Source organism: Poecile atricapillus, chromosome 30 (genome assembly GCF_030490865.1).
Source record: "Poecile atricapillus isolate bPoeAtr1 chromosome 30, bPoeAtr1.hap1, whole genome shotgun sequence".
NCBI lineage: Eukaryota > Metazoa > Chordata > Aves > Passeriformes > Paridae > Poecile > Poecile atricapillus.
This window is the reverse complement of record NC_081278.1, coordinates 246,482-267,425: the sequence shown is the minus strand read 5'-3', so window position 1 is coordinate 267,425 and position 20,944 is coordinate 246,482. Positions and strand designations below refer to the sequence as shown.

At 62.9% G+C, this 20,944-nt stretch overlaps 1 protein-coding gene across 1 annotated transcript; it reads right to left on the bottom strand.

Annotated features, from left to right (window-relative positions):
- Window positions 1–57: 57 nt before the first annotated feature.
- Window positions 58–19,683, bottom strand: LENG8 (leukocyte receptor cluster member 8). The gene is given in 20 exon segments (XM_058859557.1): window positions 58–1,484; window positions 3,921–4,157; window positions 4,306–4,553; window positions 4,647–4,715; window positions 5,456–5,472; window positions 5,475–5,556; window positions 7,468–7,784; window positions 8,915–8,973; window positions 8,975–9,055; window positions 11,174–11,276; window positions 11,279–11,369; window positions 11,416–11,470; window positions 13,096–13,296; window positions 14,511–14,652; window positions 15,881–15,991; window positions 15,994–16,110; window positions 16,202–16,328; window positions 17,785–17,898; window positions 19,233–19,401; window positions 19,529–19,683. Coding segments are annotated over 20 exon segments (2,532 nt in total). The 5' UTR covers window positions 19,561–19,683; the 3' UTR covers window positions 58–1,324.
- Window positions 19,684–20,944: the final 1,261 nt, after the last annotated feature.

The window sequence follows — 20,944 nt, the reverse complement described above, 5'->3', positions numbered from 1 at the left end:
CGTGGGGGGAGGGGAGAGGGAGTCGAGGGGGGAGGGGTGGAGGAGGGGGGAGGGGGAGAGGGGGAGGTGGAAATAAATTAAATACGAACCAAAAAAGGGGGGGTTTGAGCAGCGCAAAGACCCAGGGGAGGAGGAGGAGAAGCGATGGCGGCGGCGGCGGCGGCGGCGGAGTCCCCGAGCCCCCCCGGGGCGGTTGTGGGGCGCGGGGGGAGCCCCCCGAGTCTGCGGTGGGGCGGGGAGCGGGCGGGGGGGGCTCCGCGGGCGGCGGCGGCGGGGGGGTCCCGGGGGGGTTTCTCCGTGGGGTCGAGGCTCCGTGTGGGGCGGGGGCCGCGGCCTGGGGGTCTCTCCGTGGGTCTCTCCTTCCTCCGTGGGGCGGGGGTCTCTCCGTGGGGCGGGGGCCGAGACCTCGGCAGCAGGAAGAAGAGAGAGAAACTGAGGCACGGTTAAAAACGCAGCTGGGGGATGGGGGGGGGGAAATGTGGGGCGGCTCTGCCCCCCCAAGCAGAGGCTCTGCCCCCGCCCTGAGGCCCCCCCAGAGTCGCTATGGGGCAGCCGCTATGGGGCAGCCGCTATGGGGCAGCTCCGGGCCCCTCTCCCCGCCCCACGTCCCCCCGGCGGCTGCTGTGGGGCAGGAGGTGGCCGTGGGGCAGATCCCGGCCCCACACATCGGTCCCCACCCCAAATCCTGTACTCGGCGGTTGGTTATGGGGCGGCAGCTGTGGGGCAGCAGCCGTGGGGCAGATCCCGGCCCCACACATCGGTCCCCACCCCAAATCCCCCCTTCTGTGGCTGCTGAGGGGGGAAGAGAAGGTTATGGGGCGGCAGCCGTGGGGCAGCGGCCATGGGGCAGATCCAGGCCCTACAAGTGGGTTCCCCACCCCAAATCCTGTTCTCAGCGGTTGGTTATGGGGCAGCAGCTGTGGGGCAGTTGCTGTGGGGCAGATCCAGGCCCCATAGATCAATCCCTGGCCCCCAATCCTGTTCTCAGCGGTTGGTTATGGGGCAGCAGCTGTGGGGCAGCGGCTGTGGGGCAGATCCAGGCCCCATAGATCAATCCCTGGCCCCCAATCCTGTACTCAGCGGTTGGTTATGGGGCAGCAGCCATGAGGCAGCAGCTGTGGGGCAGATCTGGGCCCCACAGATCAATCCCCCACCCCAAATCCCCTCCTCTGCAGCAGCCGTGGGGCAGCCGCAGCAGCCGTGGGGGCAGCAGCCGTGGGGCAGCCGCCGTGGGGCAGCAGCCGTGGCCGTGGGGCAGATCCGCGCCCCACGGGTCCCTCCCTGTGCCCACGGCCCCGCCGCGGCTGCCGTGGGTCGCGGAGGCTCAGATGTGGGGCAGCGCCGCCAGGCTCTGCCGGCAGTCGATGGCGCCGCGGTCGGGCCCGGTGAAGGTGAGGGGCAGCCCCCCCAGGAAGCGGCGGCGCTCGGGGGGCTCCAGCCCCATAAGTGGGCCCAGCTGGGCCGTCGGCAGCGCCGGGCGGTAGCTGGGGAGAGAAGGAGGTCAGGCCGGGGGGGCCGGGGGAGCCCGGGGGGCACCCGCGGCCCCCGGGGACGGGGCTGTGGCCCCAGAGCGGGGACTCGGCCCCATGGAGAGGAGCTCGGCCCCATAGCGGGGGCTCAGCCCCATGGAGAGGGGCTCAGCCCCATAGCGGGGACTCGGCCCCCATGGAGAGGAGCTCGGCCCCACGGAGAGGGGCTCAGCCCCATGGAGAGGAGCTCAGCCCCATAGCGGGGGCTCGGCCCCACGGAGAGGAGCTCGGCCCCATAGCGGGGGGCTCAGCCCCATGGAGAGGAGCTCGGCCCCAGAGCGGGGACTCGGCCCCATGGAGAGGAGCTCGGCCCCATGGAGAGGGGCTCAGCCCCATAGCGGGGACTCGGCCCCACGGAGAGGAGCTCGGCCCCACGGAGAGGGACCCAGTTCCATAGTGAGGGGCTCAGCCCCATGGAGAGGAGCTCGGCCCCACGGAGAGAGGCTCAGCCCCATGGAGAGGAGCTGAGCCCCATAGCGGGGGACTCGGCCCCATGGAGAGAGGCTCAGCCCCATGGAGAGAGAGCCGGTCCCACGTCACCCCACAGAGGGCTCAGCCCCACAGACAAAGGCTCAGCACCGTGGCGGGGGGTCCAACCCCACAGCGGGGGACTGGCACCCCATAAAGGAGAGCTCAGCCCCAGATCGGGGGGTCCAGCCCCATAGAACTGAGGGGGGCACAAGCCCCCACCAGTGGGGGGTTTAAGCCCCATAACTGGGGCACAGCCCCATAAGTGAGGGCTCAGCCCCATAAAACTGAGGGGGGGCACAGCCCATAAGTGAGGCACAGCCCCAGCAGTGGGGGCACAGCCCCATAAGGGGGGGTTTCAGCCCCATAACTGGGGCACAGCCCCATAAGTGAGGGCTCAGCCCCATAGAACTGAGGGGGTTCAGCCCCATAACTGGGGTCCAGCCCCATCAGTGCAGGTTCAGCCCCATAAGTTGGGGTCCAGCCCCATCAGTGGGGGATTCCCCCCATTAACGGGGGCTCAGCAGGAGCCTCACCCCAATGTGGGGCACAAATGGGGTTCCCCATGTCCATATATGGAATACAGGGATTTCCCCATATCCATATATGGAAACCACAGGGGCTTCCCCATGCCCATATATGGAACACAGGGGTATCCCCATGTCCATATATGGATAACAGGGATTTCCCCATGTCCATATATGGAACACAGGGATTTCCCCATGCCCATATATGGATAACAGGGGTCTCCCCATGCCCATATATGGATAACAGGGGTATCCCCATGCCCATATATGGAAACCACAGGGGTATCCCTATGCCCATATATGGAAACCACAGGGGGTTCCCTATGCCCTTATATGGAAAATGGGGTATCCCCATGCCCATATATGGAACACAGGGGTATCCCCATGTCCATATATGGATAACAGGGATTTCCCCATGTCCATATATGGAACACAGGGGGATCCCCATGCCCATATATGGATAACAGGGGTCTCCCCATGTCCATATATGGATAACAGAGGTATCCCCATGCCCATATAAAGATAAGGGGGATCCCCATGTCCATATATGGATAACAAGGGTATCCCCATGTCCATATATGGATAACAAGGGTCTCCCCATGCCCATATATGGAACACAGAGGTATCCCCATGCCCATATATGGATAACAGGGGTATCCCCATGCCCATATATGGAACACAGGGGGTATCCCCATGTCCATATATGGAACACAGGGGGTCTCCCCATGCCCATATATGGATAACAGGGATTTCCCCATGCCCATATATGGATAACAGGGGTCTCCCCATGCCCATATATGGAACACAGGGGTATCCCCATGCCCATATAAGGATAACAGGGGTATCCCCATGCCCATATATGGATAACAGGGGTATCCCCATGCCCAAATATGGATAACAGGGATTTCCCCATGCCCATATATGGAACACAGGGGTCTCCCCATGTCCATATAAAGATAAGGGATTTCCCCATGCCCATATATGGATAACAGGGGTATCCCCATGCCCATATATGGATAACAGGGGTATCCCCATGCCCATATATGGAACACAGGGGTATCCCCATGCCCATATATGGATAACAGGGGTATCCCCATGCCCATATATGGATAACAGGGATTTCCCCATGCCCATATATGGATAACAGGGGTATCCCCATGCCCATATATGGATAACAGGGGTATCCCCATGCCCATATAAGGATAACAGGGGTATCCCCATGCCCATATATGGAACACAGGGGGTTTCCCCATGCCCATATATGGAACACAGGGGGTTTCCCTGTACCCATCAATGCCCACAACCCCTGGGATCCCCTCCCCTCCCCCCAGGAGCCCCTCACTCACCTCGGGGCCGCCCCCACCCCCGCCCCCCCGCGCCCCCCGGCCCCACCTACGCCTTGATGATGGCGCGCAGGGCGCGGCGCCGCTCGCGCTCGGCGAAGAGGTCGATGAGGCGCGGGCCCATGGCCGGGGCCGAGCCGTGCAGGCGGAAGAAGCGGCTGTAGAGCCCCAGGGCCCAGGCGGCGCGAAGGGCCAGGGCGTGGGACACGGCGGGGTCAGAGCGGAGAGACGGGGGCAGCAGGGCCAGCTCCGTGGTCAGTTCTGTGTGGGACAGGGGGGTCACAGGGTCACTGAGGGGTCACTGGGGTCACTGAGGGGTCACTGGGGTCACTGGGGTCACTGAGGTCAAATCTTGGGGTCCCTTTTGGGGACAAAGTCACCCTGAGCTCATCAGGGTCCAGCAGCTCCAGCCTCAGTGGACGGAGCTGGCGAGGTCACTGAGAGCCCCCCCAAAAATTCTGGGGGAGCCCCTGGAGCTCCAGGGACCCTCCCGAGGTTCTGGGGACCCCCCCGGGGTTTTGGGGACCCCCCCGGGGTTTTGGGGACCCCGCTGACCTCCGGGAGTTGTTGGTGAACATGCAGTAGAGGATCCGGTACGCCGTGAACTCGCCCACGCAGCCGGGCAGGTTCTCCCCGTACAGCGCCTTCAGCTGCGTCTGGCACTGGTTGAACTCCTCGTGGTCGCCCTGGGGGGGCAGCCGGGACCCTCAGGGACCCCTCCCCAAACCCGGGGGGTCCCCAGAGCCCCCCCCAGAGCCCCCCCCGGAGCTCTGCCCCACCTTCTCCAGGGCGATGCGGGCGTGAGCCTCGTAAACCTCAACGGTGAACTCGGTGCGGACGCCCTGGACCTGGGGAGGGGGGGGACAATTCGGGGAGGGGTCTCAGGACATGGGGAGGGGGGGGGGACAATTCGGGGAGGGGTCTCAGGACATGGGGAGGGGGGGACAATTCGGGGAGGGGTCTCAGGACATGGGGAGGGGTCTCAGGACATGGGGAGGGGTCTCAAACATGGGGAGGGGGGGACAATTTGGGGAGGGGTCTCAGGACATGGGGAGGGGTCCCAGGACATGGGGAGGGGGCGACAATTCGGGGAGGGGTCCCAGGAGATGGGGAGGGGTCCCAGGACATGGGGAGGGGTCCCAGGAGATGGGGAGGGGTCCCAAAATGAAGCAGGGAAACTCAAAACCCAGGGCAGCCAACCCAGGGCAACCAGAATCACCTGGGACCCCCCCAAAATCACCTGGGACCCCCCCCAAAATCACCTGGGACCCCCCCCAAAAATCCCAGTGACCACCCCAAAAATCACCTGGGACCACCCCAAAAATCACCTGGGACCACCCCAAAAATCACCTGGGACCCCCCCCAAAATCCAGTGACCACCCCAAAAATCAGCTGAGAACCCCAAACCCCCCCCTCAAACCCCCCCGAGACCCCCTCAAACCCCCCTGAGACCCCCTCAAACCTCCTCAGATCCCCCCCAGGACCCCCCCGAGCCCCCCCAGGACCCCCCCAGGACCCCCCCCAAGCCCCCCCAAAGCCCCCCAGGACCCCCCAAAGCCCCCCCAAATCCCCCCCAAAGCCCCCCGACCGTCAGGTCCTGGCGCAGGATTTCAGCTGCTCGCAGGCCCAGGCGTAGTCGCGGTGCTGCTGCCAATGGGAGCGAACCAGAGCCAGAGCCTGGCGCAGAACCTGGGGGGACAGGGGGGGACAGGGGGGGTCAGGGGGGTCAGGGGGGGTCAGGGGGGGTTTGGGGGGTCAGGGGGGTTTGGGGGGTCAGGGGGGGTCAGGGGGGACAGGGGGGTCAGGGGGGTCAGGGGGAAACAGGGGGGGTTTGGAGGGACAGGGGGGTCAGGGGGGGTTTGGGGGGGTCAGGGGGGGTTTGGGGGGTCAGGGGGGGTTTGGGGGGTCAGGGGGGGTCAGGGAGGGACAGGGGGGGACTTGGGGGGTCAGGGGGGGTTTGGGATGGTTTCAGGATGGATTTGGGATGGATTTTGGGGTGAATTTGGGGTGTTTTAGGTCACTCACAGGCACAGGTCTCACAGTGGCCGGGTCAGGAGCACAGGTGAGTCTCAGGTACCATTTGGGGTGGGTTTGGGGTGGGTTTGGGATGGTTTCAGGATGGGTTTGGGATGGATTTTGGGGTGTTTCAGGATGGATTTTGGGGTGTTCCAGGATGGATTTTGGGGTGAATTTGGGATATTTTCAGTCACTCACAGGCACAGGTCTCACAGTAGCTGGGTCAGGAGCACAGGTGAGCCTCAGGTACCGTTTGGATGGGTTTGGGGTGGGTTTGGGGTGGGTTTGGGGTGTTTCAGGATGGTTTCAGGATGGATTTGGGGGTGGATTTGGGGTGAATTTGGGGTGTTTTAGGTCACTCACAGGCACAGGTCTCACAGTGGCCGGGTCAGGAGCACAGGTGAGTCTCAGGTACCGTTTGGGATGGGTTTGGGGTGGGTTTGGGGTGGGTTCAGGATGGGTTTGGGATGGGTTTTGGGGTGTTTCAGGATGGTTTCAGGTCACTCACAGGCACAGGTCTCACAGTGGCCGGGTCAGGAGCACAGGTGAGCCTCAGGTACCGTTTGGGGTGGGTTTGGGGTGGGTTTGGGATGGTTTCAGGATGGATTTTGGGGTGTTTTAGGTCACTCACAGGCACAGGTCTCACGGTGGCCGGGTCAGGAGCACAGGTGAGTCTCAGGTAACGTTTGGGGTGGGTTTGGGGTGGGTTTGGGGTGTTTCAGGATGGGTTCAGGATGGGTTTGGGATGGATTTTGGGGTGAATTTGGGGTATTTTCAGTCACTCACAGGCACAGGTCTCACGGTGGCCGGGTCAGGAGCACAGGTGAGCCTCAGGTACCATTTGGGGTGGGTTTGGGGTGGGTTTGGGGTGGTTTCAGGATGGATTTGGGATGGTTTCAGGATGGTTTCAGGATGGATTTTGGGGTGAATTTGGGGTGTTTTAGGTCACTCACAGGCACAGGTCTCACGGTGGCCGGGTCAGGAGCACAGGTGAGCCTCAGGTACCGTTTGGGGTGGGTTTGGGGTGGGTTTGGGATGGTTTCAGGATGGATTTTGGGGTGTTTCAGGATGGATTTGGGATGGTTTCAGGATGGATTTGGGATGGATTTTGGGGTGAATTTGGGGTGTTTCAGGTCACTCACAGGCACAGGTCTCACAGTGGCCGGGTCAGGAGCACAGGTGAGTCTCAGGTACCGTTTGGGGTGGGTTTGGGGTGGTTTGGGATGGTTTCAGGATGGATTTTGGGGTGTTTCAGGATGGATTTGGGGTGTTTTAGGTCACTCACAGGCACAGGTCTCACAGTAGCCGGGTCAGGAGCACAGGTGAGTCTCAGGTAACGTTGGGGTGGGTTTGGGGTGGGTTTGGGACGGGTTTGGGATGGTTTCAGGATGGATTTTGGGGTGAATTTGGGATATTTTCAGTCACTCACAGGCACAGGTCTCACAGTAGCTGGGTCAGGATCACAGGTGAGCCTCAGGTAACGTTTGGGATGGGTTTGGGGTGGTTTGGGATGGGTTTGGGGTGGGTTCAGGATGGTTTGAGGATGGATTTTGGGGTGAATTTGGGGTGTTTCAGGTCACTCACAGGCACAGGTCTCACAGTAGCCGGGTCAGGAGCACAGGTGAGTCTCAGGTACCGTTTGGTCACCTCCTGGCAGGTTCCCAGGATCTTGAGCTGGTCCCAGTCCAAGCCCTCGGCGGGGCCGGGCCCGGGGGGGCTCCCCGGGGCCGGGGGGGGGTTGGGCCGGGTTTTTTTTGGGGTGTCCCCCCCCGGGTTGCCCCCCCCCTGGAAGCGCTGGGCCCGGCGCTGGCGCCGCAGCTCCCGCTCGGGGTCCTCGGGGTCGGGGGGGCGGCCGGCGGCGAGCGCGGCGGGGGGGACCCGGCTCCGGCCTGGGGGGGATGGATAAAATACATCAAATAAATCAAATAAATCAAATAAATCAAATATAAATCAAACAAATCAAATAAATCAAATAAATAAATCAAACAAATCAAACAAATCAAACAAATCAAACAAATCAAACAAATCAAATAAATAAAATAAATCAAATAAATCAAACAAATCAAATAAATCAAATAAATCAAACAAATCAAACAAATCAAATAAATAAAATAAATCAAATAAATCAAACAAATCAAACAAATCAAACAAATCAAATAAATCAAATAAATCAAATTAATCAAATAAATCAAATAAATCAAACAAATCAAACAAATCAAATAAATCAAATAAATCAAACAAATCAAACAAATCAAATAAATCAAATAAATCAAATAATTCAAATAAATAAATCAAATAAATCAAATAAATCAAATAAATAAAATAAATAAAATAAAATAAATAAAATAAATAAAATAAATAAAACAAATAAAATAAATAAAATAAATCAACAATGGGATGGGGGAATGAACAGGGATTGAAAAATCCCCAATTTGGGGGAAACGGCCTCGTCCCAGTCACCCCAATCCCCTCCCAGTTCCCTTCCAGTCCCTCCCCAGTTCATCCTAATCCCCTCCCAATCCCCTCCCAGTCCCTCCCAGTCCCCCCAGTCCCTCCCAGTCCATCCGCAGTCCCTCCCAGTCTCCCCCCAATCCCTTCCCAGTCCCTCCCAGTCCCTCCCAGTCCCCCCAGTCCCTCCAGTCCCCCAAGTCCCTCCCAGTCCCCCCAGTACCTCTCCCCAGTCCATCCCCAGTTCCCCCCAGTCCCTCTCCCCAGTCCCCCCAGTCCCCCCAGTCCCTCCCAGTTCCCCCAGTACCTCTCCCCAGTCCCCCCAGTCCCTCTCCCCAGTCCCCCCAGTCCCCCCAGTCCCTCCCAGTGCCCCCAGTACCTCTCCCCAGTCCCCCCAGTCCCCCCAGTCCCCTCCCAGTGCCCCCAGTACCTCTCCCCAGTCCCCCCAGTCCCCCCAGTCCCTCCCAGTTCCCCAGTACCTCTCCCCAGTCCTCCAGTCCCTCTCCCCAGTCCCCCCAGTCCCTCCCAGTCCTCCCAGTCCTCCCAGTACCTCTCCCCAGTCCCCCCAGTCCCTCCCAGTGCCCCCAGTACCTCTTGCCGCGCTGGGCCCGTGCCCGGCCCCGTTCCAGGGGTCCCCCCCCGGCCGCGGGGTTTGGGGGGGCCCCCCCTGCGCCCCCCGGGCCGGGGCTCGGCCCCCGAAGCCGACGAGTCCGAGTCGGAGTCACTGGGGGAGAGTGGAGCTGGAACTGGGGGAACTGGGGGGACTGGGAGGGACTGGGGAGACTGGGGAGAGGAACTGGGGGGACTGGGAGGGGATTGGGGGGACTGGGAGGGACTGGGAGGGACTGGGGGAACTGGGAGGGACTGGGAAGAGATTGGGGAAACTGGGAGGACAGCGGAGCTGGAACTGGGGGGACTGGGAGGGGATTGGGGGGACTGGGAGGGACTGGGGACAGGAACTGGGGGAACTGGGGGGACTGGGGGAACTGGGGGGACTGGGGTGGACTGGGAGGGGGACTGGGGGGACTGGGGTGGACTGGGGGGGGACTGGGGGGACTGGGAGGGACTGGGGAGAGGAACTGGGGGAACTGGGAGGGACTGGGAGGGACTGGGAAGGGACTGGGGGGACTGGGGAGAGGAACTGGGGGGACTGGGAGGGACTGGGAGGGACTGGGGGGACTGGGGAGGGACTGGGGGGACTGGGAGGGACTGGGGGGAATTGGGGGGACTGGGAGGGACTGGGGAGAGGGACTGGGGGAACTGGGAGGGACTGGGGGGACTGGGAGGGATTGGGGGGACTGGGGGGACAGCGGAGCTGGAACTGGGGGGACTGGGAGGGACTGGGGGGACTGGGGAGGGACTGGGGAGAGGGACTGGGAGGGACTGGGAACTGGGAGGGAACTGGGAGGGACTGGGGAGGGAACTGGGGGAACTGGGAGGGAACTGGGGGGGGTCCCGAGGGGGTTGTGGGGTGGCAGCAGCCCAGGGGGGAAGGAGCGGGAGGGGAGCCGGACACGGGAGGAGGATTTGGGGTTTTTGGGGTGTTTCAGGGTGGGTTTAGGGTGGGTTTGGGGTCTCAGGGTGGGTTTGGGGTGGGTTTGGGGTGGGTTTGGGGTTTTTGGGGTGGGTTTGGGGTGTTTTTGGGGTCTCAGGATGGATTTGGGGTGGGTTTGGGGTGTCTCAGGATGTTTTTGGGGTCTCACCTGCGGCGGCAGCGGCGCCCCGGTGACCGTGACGATGAGCGCGACCGCGAGCGGGAGGGTTTGGGGTGGGTTTGGGGTTTTTGGGGTGGGTTTTGGGGTGGGTTTGGGGTGGGTTTAGGGTGGGTTTGGGGTTTTTGGGGTGGGTTTGGGGTGGGTTTGGGGTCTCAGGATGGGTTTGGGGTGTTTTTGGGGTGTCTCAGGATGGTTTTGGGGTCTGACCTGCGGCGGCAGCGGCGCCCTGGTGACCGTGACGATGAGCGTGACCGCGAGCGGGAGGGTTTGGGGTGGGTTTGGGGTGGGTTTGGGGTTTTTGGGGTGGGTTTGGGGTGGGTTTAGGGGTTTTTTGGGGTCTCAGGATGTGTTTGGGGTCTGACCTGCGGCGGCAGCGGCGCCCCGGTGACCGTGACGATGAGCGTGACCGCGAGCGGGAGGGTTTGGGGTGGGTTTGGGTTTTTGGGGTGTGTTTGGGGTGGGTTTGGGGTTTTTGGGGTGGGTTTGGGGTGGGTTTGGGGTCTCAGGATGTTTTTGGGGTCTCACCTGCGGCGGCAGCGGCGCCCCGGTGAGCGTGACGATGAGCGTGACCGCGAGCGGGAGGGTTTGGGGTGGGTTTGGGGTGTGTTTGGGGTGGGTTTGGGGTTTTTGGGGTGGGTTTGGGGTGGGTTTAGGGTGGGTTTAGGGTCTCAGGATGGATTTGGGGTGGGTTTGGGGTGTCTCAGGATTGTTTGGGGTCTCACCTGCGGCGGCAGCGGCGCCCCGGTGACCGTGACGATGAGCGCGATCGCGAGCGGGAGGGTTTGGGGTGGGTTTGGGGTGGGTTTGGGGTGGGTTTGGGGTGTCTCAGGATGTTTTTGGGGTGTCTCAGGGTGGGTTTGGGGTCTCAGGGGGTTTTTGGGGTGTCTCAGGGTGGGTTTAGGGTCTCAGGATGGATTTGGGGTGTTTTTTGGGGTGTCTCAGGGTGTGTTTGGGTCTGACCTGCGGCGGCAGCGGCGCCCTGGTGACCGTGACGATGAGCGCGATCGCGAGCGGGAGGGTTTGGGGTGGGTTTAGGGTGGGTTTAGGGTGGGTTTGGGGTGGGTTTGGGGTCTCAGGATGGATTTGGGGTGTCTCAGGGTGGGTTTGGGGTGTGTTTGGGGTCTCACCTGCGGCGGCAGCGGCGCCCCGGTGACCGTGACGATGAGCGTGACCGCGAGCGGGAGCCGCTGGAGGAGGAGCTGTTCTCCTTCATGAACACGTTCCTGTTCCGAACTTGGTGGGGAAGGCGCCGCCCCCGCGGGCCCGGGACCCCCCGGGACCCCCTCTCTGGGCGGGGGCCGGGCCCCCCGAGCCCGGGGGGCGCTGGGAGGGGCTGGGGGGGGGCCCCGGGGCCGGGCCGGGGCCGGGCTGGGGGCAGCTCCCAGCGCTTCTTCTTGGGGCTGGAGGAGCCGTCCCGGCCCAAACTGGGGGGAACAGGGGGGGATTGGGGTCAGGGTGGGGGGATTGGGGGGATCTGGGGGGATCTGGGGGGATCTGGGGGTCAGGATGGGGGCTTTAGGGGGGTTTAGGGTCAGGCTGAGGGGTTTGGGGGGCTTTGGGGGGTCAGAGCTGGAATTCCAGGGGTTACAAGTGAAATTTAGGGGGGGATTCTGGGCAGTATTTCCCCGGTGTTTTTGGGGTTCCCCAGCCCCTCTCTTGGTGTTTTGGGGGTTCCCAGGCCCCTGTCCCCCCGTGTTTGGGGTTCCCCAGCCCCTCTCCCCATGTTTGGGGGTCCCCAGCCCCTCTCTTGGTGTTTTGGGGTTCCCAGGCCCATTTCCCCCCGTGTTTCAGGGTTCCCCAGCCCCTCTCCTGGTGTTTTTGGGGTTCCCAGCCCCTCTCCTGGTGTTTTTGGGGTTCCCCAGCCCCTCTCCCGGTGTTTTTGGGGCTCCCCAGCCCCTCTCCCCGTGTTTGGGGGTTCCCCAGCCCCCTCTCCCGGTGTTTTTTGGGGTTCCCCAGCCCCCCCTCCCGCTGTTTTTGGGGTTCCCAGGCCCCTCTCTTGGTGTTTTGGGGTTCCCAGGCCCGTTTCCCCCCGTGTTTGGGGTTCCCCAGCCCCTCTCCCGCTGTTTTGGGGTCCCCAGCCCCTCTCTTGGTGTTTTTGGGGTTCCCCAGCCCCTCTCTTGGTGTTTTTGGGGTTCCCAGGCCCCTCTCCTGGTGTTTTTGGGGTTCCCCAGCCCCTCTCCCGCTGTTTTTGGGGTTCCCAGCCCCCGTTTCCCCCCCATGTTTGGGGTTCCCAGGCCCCTCTCCTGGTGTTTTTGGGGTTCCCCAGCCCCTCTCTTGGTGTTTTTGGGTTCCCAGCCCCTCTCCCGCTGTTTTGGGGTTCCCCGGCCCCTCTCCCGCTGTTTTTGGGGTCCCCAGCCCCGTTTCCCCCGTGTTTTGGGTCCCCAGGCCCATTTCCCCCCGTGTTTGGGGGTCCCCAGCCCCTCTCCCAGTGTTTTTGGGGCTCCCAGTGTAGGATTTTCCCCATGTTTCGGGGTTCCCAGCCCCTCTCCTGGTGTTTTCGGGGTCCCCAGCCCCTCTCTTGGTGTTTTTGGGGTCCCCAGCCCCGTTTCCCCCCGTGTTTGGGGGTCCCCAGCCCCTCTCCTGGTGTTTTCGGGGTCCCCTGGGCAGTTTCCCCGTGTTTGGGGTCCCCAGCCCCTCTCCCAGTGTTTTTGGGGCTCCCAGTGTAGGATTTTCCCCATGTTTCAGGGTCCCCAGCCCCTCTTCCGCTGTTTTGGGGTTCCCCAGCCCCTGTCCCCCCGTGTTTGGGATCCCCAGCCCCTGTCCCGGTGTTTTTGGGGTCCCCCACCCCCTCTCCCGCTGTTTTTGGGGTTCCCCAGCCCCTCTCCCCGTGTTTTGGGGTTCCCCAGCCCCTCTCCTGGTGTTTTTGGGGTCCCCAGCCCCTCTCCTGGTGTTTTCGGGGTCCCCAGCCCCGTTTCCCCCCGTGTTTGGGGTTCCCCAGCCCCTCTCCTGGTGTTTTTGGGGTTCCCCAGCCCCTCTCCCCGTGTTTTGGGGTCCCCAGGGCAGTTTTCCCCGCTGTTTTTGGGGGTCCCCAGCCCCCCTGTGCTCTCACCCGGGCAGGGGCTCGCGGCTCCAGTCGATGGTGAAGGCGGATCCGTCCTGGAGCCGCGCCTGCAGCAGCTCCTTCAGCAGCTTCTCCGTCCTGTCCTTGTCCTCCTCGGACTCGCAGGCCGTGAAGCAGCGCTGCACGTACGCCTTCATCTCAGGGGGCCAGTCCTCGGGTTTCCCCCTTCCTGCTGCCCCACGGGGCTCCCTATGGGGAGAGAAATGTGTGGGGTGACCCAGAGCCTTCATTTCGGGGGGCCAATCCTCGGGTTTACCCCTCCCTGCTGCCCCACGGGGCTCTCTGTGGGGCACAAACATCTGGGGTGACCCACAGTGACCCAGAGCCTTCATCTCGGGGGGCCAGTCCTCGGGTTTACCCCTGCCTGCTGCCCCACGGGGCTCCCTGTGGGGAGAGAAATGTGTGGGGTGACCCAGAGCCTTCATCTCGGGGGGCCAATCCTCGGGTTTCCCCCTGCCTGCTGCCCCACGGGGCTCCCTATGGGGCACAGAAATGTGTGGGGTGACCCACAGAGCTCTGGGGTGACCCACAGTGACCCAGAGCCTTCATTTCGGGGGGCCAGTCCTCGGGTTTACCCCTGCCTGCTGCCCCACGGGGCTCCCTATGGGGCACAGACACAGCTGGGGTGACCCCACAGGGATTTGGGGTGACCCACAGGGATCTGGGGTGACCCCACAGGGATCTGGGGTGACCCATGGGGCTCCCTGTGGGGCACAGACACGTGTGGGGTGACCCCACAGGGATTTGGGGTGACCCCACAGGGATTTGGGGTGACCCACAGAGCTCTCTGTGGGGCACAGACACATCTGGGGTGTCCCACGGGGATCTGGAGTGACCTCACAGAGCTCCTGTTGCTTCCCATTGGGGTTTTTGGGGTTCCCAGAGGTGATTTTGGGGCTCCCAGGGTGATTCTGGGGGTCCCAGAGGTGATTTTGGGGTTCCCAGAGGTGATTTTGGGGCTCCCAGGGTGATTCTGGGGGTCCCAGAGGTGATTTTGGGGTTCCCAGAGGTGATTTCTGGGCACCATTTCCCCGTCCCGGGGTTCCCAGCAGGTTTTGGGGGTCCCAGAGGTGATTTTGGGGTTCCCAGAGGTGATTTTGGGGCTCCCAGGGTGATTTTGGGGTTCCCAGGGTGATTTCTGGGCACCATTTCCCCGTCCCGGGGTTCCCAGCAGGTTTTGGGGTCCCCCCCAGTGATTTTTGGGGTTCCCAGAGGTGATTTCTGGGCACCATTTCCTGTTTTTGGGTTCCCAGAGGTGATTTCTGGGCACCATTCCCCTGTTTTGGGGTTCCCAGGGTGATTTTGGGGTTCCCAGAGGTGATTTCTGGGCACCATTCCCCGTTTTGGGGTTCCCAGCAGGTTTTGGGGTTCCCAGCAGGATTTTGGGGTCCCCCCAGACTCACCCGTGCCCCCCGTGGAGTTTCTCGGGGCCGGGGGAGGCCCCCGAAGGCGCCGCCCCCCCGGGGCTGCTCCCAAAGGCCGGGGGGGGCAGCACAAAGGGGCGCTTGGGCAGCTGGAACTTGAGACCCCCCGAGCCCGGAGCCTCTGTGGGGAGAGGGGAGATTTGGGGGGGATTTGGGGGGGATTTGGGGGGATTTGGGGGGTTTGGGGGGATCTGGGGGGATTTGGGGGGGTTTGGGGGGGATTTGGGGGGATTTGGGGGGGATTTGGGGGGGATTGGGGGGATTTGGGGGGATTTGGGGGGGATTTGGGGGGATTTGGGGGGATTTGGGGGGGATTTGGGGGGGATTTGGGGGGGATTTGGGGGGGATTTGGGGGATTTGGGGGGATTTGAGGGGGCAGCACAAAGGGGCGCTTGGGCAGCTGGAACTTGAGACCCCCGAGCCCGGAGCCTCTGTGGGGAGAGGGGAGGGGGGGATTTGGGGGGATTTGGGGGGATTTGGGGGGATTGGGGGGATTTGGGGGGGGATTTGGGGGATTTGGAGGGGATTGGGGGGATTTGGGGGGATTTGGGGGGGATTTGGGGGGATTTGGGGGGGATTTGGGGGGATTTGGGGGGATTTGGGGGGATTTGGGGGGGATTTGGGGGGGGATTTGGGGGGATTTGGGGGATTTGGGGGGGATTTGGGGGGATTTGGGGGGTTTGGGGGGGATTTGGGGGGATTTGGGGGGATCTGGGGGGATTTGGGGGGGATTTGGGGGGATTTGGGGGGGATTTGGGGGGATTTGGGGGGATTTGGGGGGGATTTGGGGGGGATTTGGGGGATTTGGGGGGGATTTGGGCAGGAATTTGGGCAGGATTTGGGGTGAATTTGGATAAATTTGGGGCAGAAATCTGGGTAAATTTGGGGTAAATCCAGGTGAATTTGGGGCAGAATTGGGGTGAATTTGGGATGAATTTGGGTAAAATTTCGGGTGAATTTGGGGTAAATTTGGGCAGGAATTTGGGGTGGATTTGGGGTGAATTTGGGGCAGGAATTTGGGGTAAATTTGGGGTAAATTCGGGTAAATTTAGGTAAAATTTGGGCAGGGATTTGAAGCAGGAATTTGGGGTAAATTCAGGTCAGTATTGGGTAAGTTTGGGTCAAATTTGGGTCAGGAATTTGGGGTGAATTTGGGTAAATTTGGGGTAAATTCAGGTAAATTTGGGGTGAATTTGGGGCAGGAATTTGAGGTGAATTTGGGTGAATTTGGGCTAAATTCAGGTAAATTTGGGGTAAATTTGGGGTGAATTTGGGAGGATTGAGGGAAGTTCTCCCGCCCTCACCCCCCCCCAGCCCCCTCCCCAAATCCGGGGGTCTCCCTCTCTTACGCTTCATGCGGCTCCAGAGCTGCCCCCCCCCCCTTCTTGCCCTTCGGGGGGGCCCCTCGCCGTAGTGGGGGGAAGGGGTAGGGGGGTGGAGCCCCCCGGGGGGGTCCCCCCGCCCCCCCCCCGCCCCTCCCCGCCGTGGGGAGGGGGCTGCGGCTGGGGGGGGGCGGCGTGGGGGGGGCTGGGGGGGTCCCGAACGGCGCCGCCTCCTCCAGGCCGGGCACCGGGGGCTGCTGGGGGGGGCACAGAGGGGTCAGGGGGGGGGGTCCCGGGGCTGAGACCCCTCCCCAAAACCCCCCCCGAGCCCCCCCGAGCCCCCCTCACCTGGCCCAGGCCGCTCTGCTGCTGGGGGGGGGGGCGGGGGGCTGCTGCTGGGGGGGGGCGGCGGCGTAGGAGCCCCTCCCCCCGCGGCGTAGGGGGCGGTGGGCGCCCCATAACCGGGGTACACCCCCTGTGGGGAGAGACCCCTCCCCAAATTAACCAGAGAGACCCCCCAGATTAACCACAGACCCCCATAACCGGGTACAACCCCCTGTGGGGAGAGACCCCTCCCCAAATTAACCAGAGAGACCCCCCAGATTAACCACAGAGACCCCCCATAACCGGGGTACACCCCCTGTGGGGAGAGACCCCTCCCCAAATTAAGCAGAGAGCCCCCATAACCGGGGTACACCCCCTGTGGGGAGAGACCCCTCCCCAAATTAACCACAGAGACCCCCCCAATTAACCACAGACCCCCCCATAACCGGGGTACACCCCCTGTGGGGAGAGACCCCTCCTCAAATTAACCAGAGACCCCTCCCCAATTAACCAGAGACCCCCAGATTAACCAGAGAGACCCCCAATAGCCGGGGTACACCCCCTGTGAGAGAGAGACCCCTCCCCAAATTAACCAGAGACCCCCCCCAAATCACCCAGAGACCCCCCCAATTAACCACAGACTCCCCCATAACCGGGGTACACCCCCTGTGAGAGAGACCCCTCCCCAAATTAACCAGAGAGACCCCCCCCAAATCACCCACAGACCCCCCATAACCGGGGTACACCCCCTGTGGGAGAGACCCCTCCCCAAATTAACCAGAGAGACCCCTCCCCAATTAACCACAGACCCCCCCCATAACCGGGGTACACCCCCTGTGAGAGAGACCCCTCCCCAAATTAACCAGAGAGACCCCCCAGATTAACCACAGACCCCTCCCCAATTAACCAGAGACCCCCCCCAAATCACCCAGAGACCCCCCAGATTAACCAGAGACCCCCCCATAGCCGGGGTACACCCCCTGTGAGAGAGAGACCCTCCCCAATTAACCAGAGACCCCTCCCCAAATCACCCAGAGACCCCCCCAAATCACCCAGAGACCCCCCCAAATCACCCAGAGACCCCCCATAGCCGGGGTACACCCCCTGTGAGAGAGACCCCTCCCCAAATTAACCAGAGACCCCCCATAACCGGGGTACACCCCCTGTGGGGAGAGACCCCTCCCCAAATTAACCAGAGACCCCCCCCAAATCACCCACAGACCCCCCCATAGCCAGGGTACACCCCCTGTGGGGAGAGACCCCTCCCCAAATTAACCAGGGACCCCACCCCCAAAATTAATGGGACAGGCCAATGACCCTCCTCCAGCCCCATTTCCAGCCCCCCCAGCCCCATTTCCAGCCCCCAGCCCCATTTGCAGCCCCCCCAGCCCCATTTCCCCCTCACCAGTGGGTAGTAGTATCCGTAGGGGTAGCAGCCCCCAGCCCCATGTGAAGCCCCCAGCCCCATTTCAGCCCCACGTGAAGCCCCCAGCCCCATTTCCCCCTCACCAGTGGGTAGTAGTATCCATAGGGGTAGCAGCCCCCAGCCCCATTTCCAGCCCCCCCAGCCCCACATGAAGCCCCCAGCCCCATTTATTCCCCCTCACCAGTGGGTAGTAGTATCCGTAGGGGTAGTAGCCCCCCCCGTAGGGTTGGTACCACTGGTAGTACTGGGGGGGCTGCGGCTGCAGAGAGGGGTCCCCCTGCGCGGGGGGGGGGTACTGGGGGGGGGACGGCACGTCAGAGACCCTCAGAGACCCCCCACAAAAACACAGAGACCCCCATAAACACAGAGACCCCCCAGAGACCCCCCATAAACACAGAGACCCCCACAAACACAGAGACCCCCATAAACACAGAGACCCCCACAAACACAGAGACCCCCCCAAACACAGAGACCCCCATAAACACAGAGACCCCCCCGAGACCCCCCCCAAACACAGAGACCCCCCAGAGACCCCCCCAGAGACCCCCACAAACACAGAGACCCCCCCAGAGACCCCCCAAACACAGAGACCCCCCCCAAACACAGAGACCCCCCCCCAAACACAGAGACCCCCCCAGACAACCCCACAAAACCCCAAAAACCCCCCCCAGCCCCCCTGAAACCCCCCCAGAACACCCAAAAAACCCCGAGACCTCCCCTCAAACCCCCCCGGCTCCCCCCAAAGGCCTCCGGGGACCCCCAAACCCTCCCGGACAGCCCCAGAGCCCCCCAGAGCCCCCCAAACCGGACCCCCGGACCCTCAGGACCCCTCAGAGCCCCCCCCGCCCCTCAGAACCCCCACCAGCCCCTCAGGACCCCTTAGAGCCCCCCAAACCCTTCAGAACCCCCCCGGACCCCCCCCAGCCCCTCAGAACCCCCTCAGAACCCCCCCCCCAGACCCTCAGAACCCCCTCAGAGCCCCCTCAGAACCCCCCCAGCCCCTCAGGACCCCTTAGAGCCCCCCAAACGCTCCCCCAACCCTTCAGAACCCCCCCCCAGCCCCCCCGGCCCCCAAAGCCTCTCCCCAGCCCCTCAGGACCCCCCAAACGCCCCCTCAGCTCCTCAGGACCCCTCAGAGCCCCCCGGGCCCTCAGAACCTCCACCAGCCCCTCAGGACCCCCCCCAACCCCTCAGAGCCCCCCCGGCCCCTCAGAGACCCCCCCGGACCCCCCTCCCGCCCCTCAGAGTCCCCTCAGGACCCCCCAAACACCCCCCAGTCCCTCAGGACCCCCCCAGCCCCTCAGAGCCCCCCCCAGTCCCTCAGGGTCCCCTCAGAGCCCTCCCGGCCCCTCAGAGACCCCCCCGGACCCCCCCCAGTCCCTCAGAACCCCCCCAGCCCCTCAGGACCCCCCAAAGGCACCCCCCGGCCCCTCAGAGCCCCCCCAGCCCCTCAGGCTCCCCCAAAAGGCACCCCCCAGCCCCTCAGGACTCCCCTCAGCCCCTCAAGACCCCTCAGAGCCCCCCCGGCCCCTCAGGACCCCCCAAACACCCCCCAGCCCCTAAGAACCCCCCAAACGCTCCCCCAGCCCCTCAGGCTCCCCTCATCCCCTCAGCCCCCCCCCCTCTCACCTGCGCTCCTCCTCCCGTCGCCGCCGCCGCTGTTTTGGCTCCTCCGGCCGCGGCTTTGCTGATGCTGGCCAGCGCCTGCCGGGCCTTCTCCCACTCGGGGTTCTCGGCGGGTGCCGGCGGCTCCTCCCGCGCGGGGCCGGCGCCGGGCCCGAGCGCGAACGGGGCGGCCCTGAGGGAGCGGCGGGACGGGGCGCTGGGAAGAGCCGAACGCCCCGGGGCCCGGGCCGCTCCCCAACCGCCCGCCCGCCGCTCCCTCCCTCTCTCCCTCCCCGCGGCCCTGCCGGTGCCGCCCTCACCACTCGCGCTGGTCGCCGAGGTTCGCGGCCATGGCGGGGCCGCCGCGGGTCCCGAGCGCCGCCACGGCCGCCACCGGGCCAAGATGGCGGCGCCGCCCGCGCGCTCCCTCCCTCACGGCGCCGCTTCCGGTTGGCGCCGCCGGCGCCGGCCAATGGGAGGGGGGGGGGGGGGGGGGGGGGAGGCGCGCGCCGCGGGCAACGGCGGCCGCGAGGGGACAAAAGTAACGGACGCGCGCGAGAGGGGGGGGGGGACGGGGATGGGGGGGGGGGACGGCGGCCGCGAGGGGACAAACGGCGCGAGGCGCGCGAGCGCGGGGAGGGGGCGGAATTGGGGGGTCCCGAGGGGGGAATTGGGGAGAATTGGGAGGAATTGGGGAGGTTTTGGGGGGTCCCGAGGGGGAATTGGGGAGAATTGGGGAGGTTTGGGGGTCCCGAGAGGGGAATTGGGGAAATGGGGCCGAATTGGGGAGGTTTGGGGGGTCCCGAGAGGGAATTGGGGAGGTTTGGGGGGTCCCGAGAGGGGAATTGGGGAGGTTTGGGGGGTCCCGAGAGGGGAATTGGGGAAATGGGGAGGTTTGGGGGTCCCGAGAGGGAACTGGGGAGGTTTGGGGGGTCCCGAGGGGGGAATTGGGGAGGTTTTGGGGGTCCCGAGGGGAATTGGGGAGGTTTTGGGGAGGTTTTGGGGGGTCCCGAATTGGGGAGGTTTTGGGGGGTCCCGAGAGGGAATTGGGGAGGTTTTGGGGGTCCCGAATTGGGGAGGTTTTGGGGGGTCCCGAGAGGGAATTGGGGAGGTTTTGGGGAGGTTTTGGGGGTCCCCCGGGGACAATCGGGGGTTCCTCCTCATCCCCACCCCCCCCCCGTTCCTGGGGGTCTCCAGCCCCCCCCCCGGGGACCCCAAAATCCGGAATTTTTAACCCCCAAAATCCGGAGTTTTTATGCCCAAAACTGGAGGATTTCATCCCCAAAACCTGGGGAAATTTTTACCCAAATCTGGAGGATTTATCCCCAAAACCTGGGGGACTTTTTTACCCAAACCCAGAGGATTTATCCCCAAAACATGGGGGATTTTTTTTACCCAAACCCAGGGGAATTTTATTCCTAAATCTGGGGAATTTTTTACCCAAATCTGGTGGATTTATCCCCAAAATCTGAGTGATTTTTTACCCAAATCTGGGTGATTTTTTTACCCAAACCTGGGGGATTTATCCCCAAAATCAGAGTGATTTTTTTACCCAAACCTGGGTGATTTTTTACCCAAACCCAAGGATTTTTTACCCAAATCTGGGTGATTTTTTTACCCAAATCTGGTGGATTTATCCCCAAAATCTGAGTGATTTTTTACCCAAATCTGGGTGATTTTTTTACCCAAACCTGGGGGATTTATCCCCAAAATCAGAGTGATTTTTTTACCCAAAC